The following is a 6,765-nucleotide window of genomic DNA, read 5'->3' on the forward strand; positions in this document are numbered from 1 at the left end:
AAGAAGCAGCAAAAAGCTATGCAGAAAAGTATTCTCTTTCACTGAAAATATCCCTATCAATTTTTGTTGTTGAAGAAAGCATAATTTTGAAGAAATGCACAAAACCTTTTCATTTTGTTTGACTGTGACAGAGCCACTATAGAGAAGCTGCAGGGTGTCCTATTCTAACACAAAGAAGCCAACATCTTCTTAATACAGTAGCATTTCTTTGACAAGGAGTTGCACACCACTATTTCACAGCTAAATATAATTTGAGAGTTTACATGGTATATGTACTATAATAATCAGCACCACCCGTATTGAGCTTTTGGTGCAGATTCTGCAAAATGAATATATAATACTGTATGGCCTCTGCTATAGGGAAAACGTGTGTTCTGGATTCCCACAGCTAATTATAAAGAAAGATCCCTAAAGTTGGCACATTCAGGAAGTACAATAGTATACATTGAAGGAAACCACTTTCTTTTGATACTACCCTCTGCAAACCATTTGAGTTTGAAGGTAGGTCTTAAGAAGAATCTTCACATTATCACATTAGTTAGGTTCTTGCATTGTGCTTTTCCCTCCCCTTGATGTGAAGTCTACAAGCTTGGGTAGAGTAGTTCTCAAGAGTCACTGAGTTCCGGGCTGATGGTGGATAATCTAATTTGGTGAGAAGGTTCCCAATTCGCTGGAACAGAGCACTGGTAGAATCTACACGTGGTCTTTTGGGGGTGGCCCAAATGATTGAATGGTCATCCCTCAATCCTTATAAGCCCGTGTTGGGGAGGTTCCTTTGTAGAAGATATTCCTAGTGTTTTCGGGGCTGTTGCTTCTTTCAGGAATTAAGATGATGTTGCCCTTTCTCCGCAGGGTGGAGTCGCGGGAAGAAGAAACGGACAGGGTCTCTGAACCAATTTCGCTGCCCTCTACTGGGGTGACGCGGATGGTGGTGATTCCATGGTGGTGATGCTCATGGTTATCAATGTTGCTTCTCTTTCGATCTCCAGAACCAAAACTGTCTTTCAGGGACTCACAGCTTTCGGAGTCCCTGTTGAGATCGTTGAGTTCATAAGTTTGGCGAAGGCTGCCCTTTTCAGGGGCTTTCCATTTCCAGGAGCCACTGCCTTCGCCTTCGGTGGACGAGATCTGTATGACGGGCCTGTTGTTCTCCGGGTGAGCCTCAACCCTCACGATCCCACTGGGTTCGTGGTCTGTCAAGGTTTTGTAGCGGATGGAGCCAGTGCAGGAGACTGTACTGCCTTCAGTGTTCTTGGGGCTGCTTTGGAGGACGCCCTGCTGCTTGGACATGGCTATGACTTGCATGATTCGAGGCTGGCTGTTGCTTCTATTACAGGCCACGGTCTTCTCCGCAGCTTTCAGCCACTTGGCCCGAGCGGAGCTGCTTTTGGGGGAGGTGCTTATGTTTTCCTGCGTCTCCTCAGGGATGTGCACTAACTGTGAGGACCCGGGGCGGGACTGAATGGACACTCTTGGTCCCCCAGGCATGCTGTTGTTACACGCCGGGACGGTGCCAGGCTGGATCTTGAGGTACTGATTGCCGGGACCATGGTGGTCTCCATTGACCCCCACCCTCGACGGCTCCGAGCTTGACCTCATTTCAATGGATCTGGGTGGTGACTGTCCAGGCTCGGTCTCTATAACCTGCAGGGACAACTTCCGACTTTCATTCTTATTCTTCCACTGGGTGAGGAGCTGCTTGGATCTAGCAGAATCCATAGAGGCATGAATGGTGGCGTTTCTTCTCACAGGGTCTTCCACGGATGGGGTGTTGGCTCTAGGCAAGGTATTGCTGAAGGTAACCATATTTTCCTTCCCCATGGGGCTCCGTGGAGTGATGATTTCTACATCAGCATTTGCCCTTTTGAGGTTTGTCAACGAGCTAGCATCTCTATGGTTTCGGTTGAGGATGCCTTCCGTGTGAGCAATTCCGTCACTACTGCTGCCATTTTTAGCGGATAAAACTCGGCTGGGATCTTGATTGAGGTCTGTCAGAGACCTGAGGGCTTCTCTGTGCTGAAACACACTCTCTTCACTAGGCAGAAAATTCCCCACAGCATACAGGCCCTAATGTTGGAAGAAACAATAAATATCATGCATTAGAAGACATGGTTACTGGGAGTTTGCCTTGGACGATGTACTGAGGCACATAAATAAGTGTGTGTTCTCTATAAACCATTGACTAATACAAATAACCAAAACCTAAAGGTACAATTACTCAGGAAATAGTTTGTAAGTTATATCATAAATCACTGAACTAACTGTTCAGAACTATGGAGTCCATTACTTTTTATTATTAGTTGGATTTTTCTCTCCTTTCTCCAACCAACTGGGATGTTTTTGACAATCTTGTCCTCTGTTTTGAGAAGGGAAGTCAGACAATGAGAGAAATCATGGCATTCTTCCCCTTTTCAAAGGAATTCATTTTTCTGGATTTATGAACCGCTTGTTGAGTGACATTTCAAATGGCTTAACTGATTTATTTTGTCTGCCATTTTCAATCACACCTCATGATGGAAAGCAGAAGAGATGTGGAAATACAGAACAATGAATCATTCATAAAACATGATATCAGATTTTGTAATGGGGCCAGAGACACATATTTTCACAACTCACATGGAGCACAGCCCTGTGTTCAGCATTTTCCAGAATGTTCTGGGAAGAGATGGCAGAAACTGTCACTAGATTGGGGGCATTCATGTTCTTTCCTGATTTAAACCTGGTCTTAAATTTTGAAAGCAATATTTGATCAACTCAGTACTATTATAGTAAATTTGAACCAAACTTTATTTAATCTTGTCTTCATACTCAGGTGGTCAATTTTTTGCTTGTTTCAGATTTGGGGGATAAAAATCTGAAAAAGGCTAAAGTTCAGCTTCAGAAATTTTAGGCTTTTGACACATAGACACTCTAATCCCTGCTGGATTTTCAGTTTTTGAGATGTTTAGTTTAGAGATAAGAGCCAGCAGCAAATACCTATTTGCATGTTAATTTCAATAGAAGGTAGCCTCTGTCTGCTTTTCAAATCAAATGGAAGGAATTTCACAGATTTGACATTTTATAGAGTGCCTAAAAATGAACAACAGCATTGGCTTAGAACTGATAAATTTACAATTTCAGGGCAGAATGTAAACAGGAATGGAATAAAGTCAAGCTTCTGCCTCTCCAAGTACTTTAATTCCTGTTTAAAATCTTCTTCTAAATAATACCTATCTATGCTCTCACTGCCAAGAGTTTCCAGGATGAACAGTCCCTCCCTAATGTTCCATTAATAATTACTGTATAGCACAGGGAACTCTACTCAGTGCTCTGTGATGACCTAAATGGGAAGGAAATCTAAAAAAGAGTGGATATATGTATACGTATGACTGATTCACTTTGCTGTACAGCAAGAAACTAACACAACATTGTAAAGCAACTATACACCAATAAAAATTAGTTTAAAAAATGATTGTATTTAAATTCGTAAGTCTAGGACCATCCTCCACTAGACTGTACATAACCTTTGCTTATATTGTTCAAAATTCACTGCCCAGCACCGAGCTTAATAAATATAGTTGTTTAATCCTTCTTAAGATATGAGGCAAATAGTTATTATCCTCATTTTATACGTGAAGAAAACTTGGCCAAATAGCAGGAGAATTGAGATTCAAGCCCAAACCCTTGGGACTCCAGGACACCATGAAAATCAGACATGTACAAAAGCAATGCATGAACTGGAGATAAACAGTTCTCAGTCATACTCTGTAACACCTGTTGCCAAAGAACACTCCCGTGGGCAACACAGGCTTATGCACAATTCCTGACACACTAACTTTCATTTGATGGCTTTCTCCTCCACCAAAGAAAGTATATGAGGCAGTATGAGATTTGAAGTGACGATCCTGACTATGCTAGTATATAAAATTGAAAAAAAATAAATCAGTGCTCACTTCAGTACATTTACTATTTTTTATAATCATTTTCTCTTAATGCCTTTCACAAGTACACCAAGACCACAAGATTTAGAACGACTCCAATAGACAGTTAATTTTTATTTCACTGTAGATCCTCTTAGTTTCTTTTATTATTGCTTTTTTTTCTTCTGCATGCGGCTTGCATGTTGGTGCTTCCCTGGCTCCTTTTGTTCTTAGGACCTGGCAATTTTATATACTGCCATAACTATAATGGTACTTCCACCGATAATGGCCATGATTCCCAAATCTATTCTCCACCACTCATAGCTACTTTAAGCTCCAGACCCAACTATTCAACTGCCTGTTGATCCTTAAATTGAGCTTGTCCACCTCCTTTCCCTCCACCAATTTGCTTCCTCTATCATTTACCAGGTCGGCTAATGAAGTCACCATCTGCCAGTCTTCCAAGCTAGAAACCTGGCCATTATCTCTCATTCCTTCTGTTCCCTCACCCTCCACTTAGACTTGCTCATTCACATGTCCATCTTTTTGCATATGCAGTCTCTTCAGCTTGGATGCCCTCCTTTCTTTACCCTAAGAAACTCTCATTTTTTAAAAACCGTATCACTTCTATGAAGACTTCCCTAACTTCCTTGGGCAGTTTGCTATTCTCAGAGCTCTTTGTTCATACCCTAATACATCATTTAACATGTTGTAATCATTTATGCTTTTATTAATCTTTGCAGTGAAACTCATAAAAGATGTACCTTATTTATTAGTGTTCTGATGCTCAGTATAGTACCTGGCACGGATCAGGTATTGAATAAATGTAAAATGAACGAATGAATGCATGAATGAATGAATGAAATGGACAGTCTAAGTTTCCTTATGCTGAGGATATTCTTGAAGGAAGATAGGACTTAAAAATAGAGTACTGCTAAAGAATTCAATATTAGTTGGATCATAGTTATATCTAGATGCTACAATTGTGTTGTTGGGCAAAGTATATAATTTTCCATTAAACTTTCACTTTCACTAACCTTACTTTCCTTATCTATAAAATTATACTAGTAATAGTATAATAGTAGTCCCTGACTTTTTTTTGGTGAGAGGGGTAAGGGTAAAATGCAATAATCTTTCTAAAATCACAGTTTCTGGCCCATGGTAAGAGTTTAGTAAATTATTTTACCAAAAGTGGGATATATGTTTTGGCTTAGAATGGAGATGCAGTCAGAGATTGTCTCATGGATATAAACTATATTGCAAGTAAATTATTACAGTGCAAAACAAATTTTCTGCATGTTTTCTGTTTTAAACTGTGCTTTATTGAATAGTAATAAATTATTTACCAAGTACAGAGCAATTCCTCCTCCTATTAAAAAGCCACAATAGACATCAACTGGGTGGTTCTTATACTGAGTTATCCGTGTTAGCCCACAGATGATTCCACAGATGATAAAGGTGAAGACCAAGAGAGGTTTCAGAAGCTTAGAGGAATCCGTTAGTGTGGAATTGAAGTACATCTTTAAAATGAAAGAACTGGGTTAAATATGTAAGAAAGGTCATTTTACTATTCAATTATAATCAAATAAAAAGGTAAACTCAAAAGTCTGATACACGCGACATCAATTTTACTGTTCCATTCCCCCTGCTATGGCTACATTCTATACCTGACAAAAAGGAAATACATGAAAAAATTCATCAAATAAATAACAGATCTCTCATATAATTACACAAAAGTCTGGAAAAAATTGAAGCCGTAGAATTAGCCAGATAACTGGTTAGTCTCCACGTTACTTGTCACATAATTTCAATCCATTTTTTTCACATAAGATCTAGTGGACTATTAATCAGATATGGTGACAATTCATTGTATAGCATTTATCAACACTGACTTAGAACTCACTGTTACATAAAACCTGAAACAAAAATGTGTGTGGTGTGTGTGTGTGTATTTAACACAATTCTTTCAATTTTAGAATTTATAACATTCATGTAGTTTACAATACCCTCCCGTGAAGTATAACATTACAATAAAGAGGTATGAGGCTAAATAAACATTATGACTGCGTCAAAAAATTATCTTACTTTTTATAGTAGCATCCAATTTCTACTTCTGATGCCATTGTATTGAAGGACTGCTGTGCTAAAGTTTACTGTTCTGCTATTACACAGCTATATAATCGAATTAGTCATTGGAGACAACACTCATTTCTCTGATTTTCTCTAGGATGCAGTTTGACAAAAAAGACCCAGTTACTTACCGAAACGTACACAGCTGCAAAGGCAGCAAGGGTCGCATGTTGAGAAGGGAACGATTTTCTGCCAAAGGAAAAGAGTCATATTATGCTTTCTGTTTCTGATACACTGCTAACAATCATCTCAAGAATACTAGGTGGTTACAGTGTTCAACTTAAAAGCCTCAAGATAATAAGCAATAACTTTAATTTCTGTTTAGTTTTCTGGAGAAAGATCTGAGTGATAAAATAAACACTGCTAATCACCATTAGTATTAAAGTAGAGTAGTGATGCACTTTCCAATGTAAAGTGTTAGCTTTGTTAGGTATCACTTCTTTATACCATTGGAATGATGGTTGAAAGAAATGGAATGGAAAGGATTATAATTATTTATTGGTATTATAATTATGTCAGCTTAAAGGTTTATAAAACCTAAGATTTTAAAGCTTTTAAACTTTTTTTATGCTCTTAAATATATGGTTTCATTTACATACAAATTTAAAAGACAAAATTATTTTCTCACAGCGGCGGGTCTAGATGTGTTTTTTTACACTCTAGAGAGCATTGAAAAAGTCTAATTTGCGGGCTTCCCTGGTGGCGCAGTGGTTGCGCGTCCGCCTGCCGATGCAGG

The 6,765-nt window shown here is 39.0% G+C and overlaps 1 protein-coding gene across 1 annotated transcript in view; it reads right to left on the minus strand.

The window, feature by feature from the left end:
- Positions 1 to 646: 646 nt before the first annotated feature.
- The window catches only part of PLPPR4 (phospholipid phosphatase related 4), a 36,276-nt gene continuing 30,157 nt past the window's right edge, over positions 647 to 6,765 (minus strand). Inside the window, exons 5-7 of the mRNA XM_007120571.3 lie at positions 6,161 to 6,218; positions 5,246 to 5,419; positions 647 to 2,067 (exon numbers count right to left, since the gene is read on the minus strand). Coding sequence (XP_007120633.1) covers positions 742 to 2,067; positions 5,246 to 5,419; positions 6,161 to 6,218 — 1,558 coding nt within the window. The 3' untranslated portion in view covers positions 647 to 741. The remainder of the gene's footprint in view (positions 2,068 to 5,245; positions 5,420 to 6,160; positions 6,219 to 6,765) is intronic.

Source organism: Physeter macrocephalus, chromosome 4, assembly GCF_002837175.3.
Source record: "Physeter macrocephalus isolate SW-GA chromosome 4, ASM283717v5, whole genome shotgun sequence".
NCBI lineage: Eukaryota > Metazoa > Chordata > Mammalia > Artiodactyla > Physeteridae > Physeter > Physeter macrocephalus.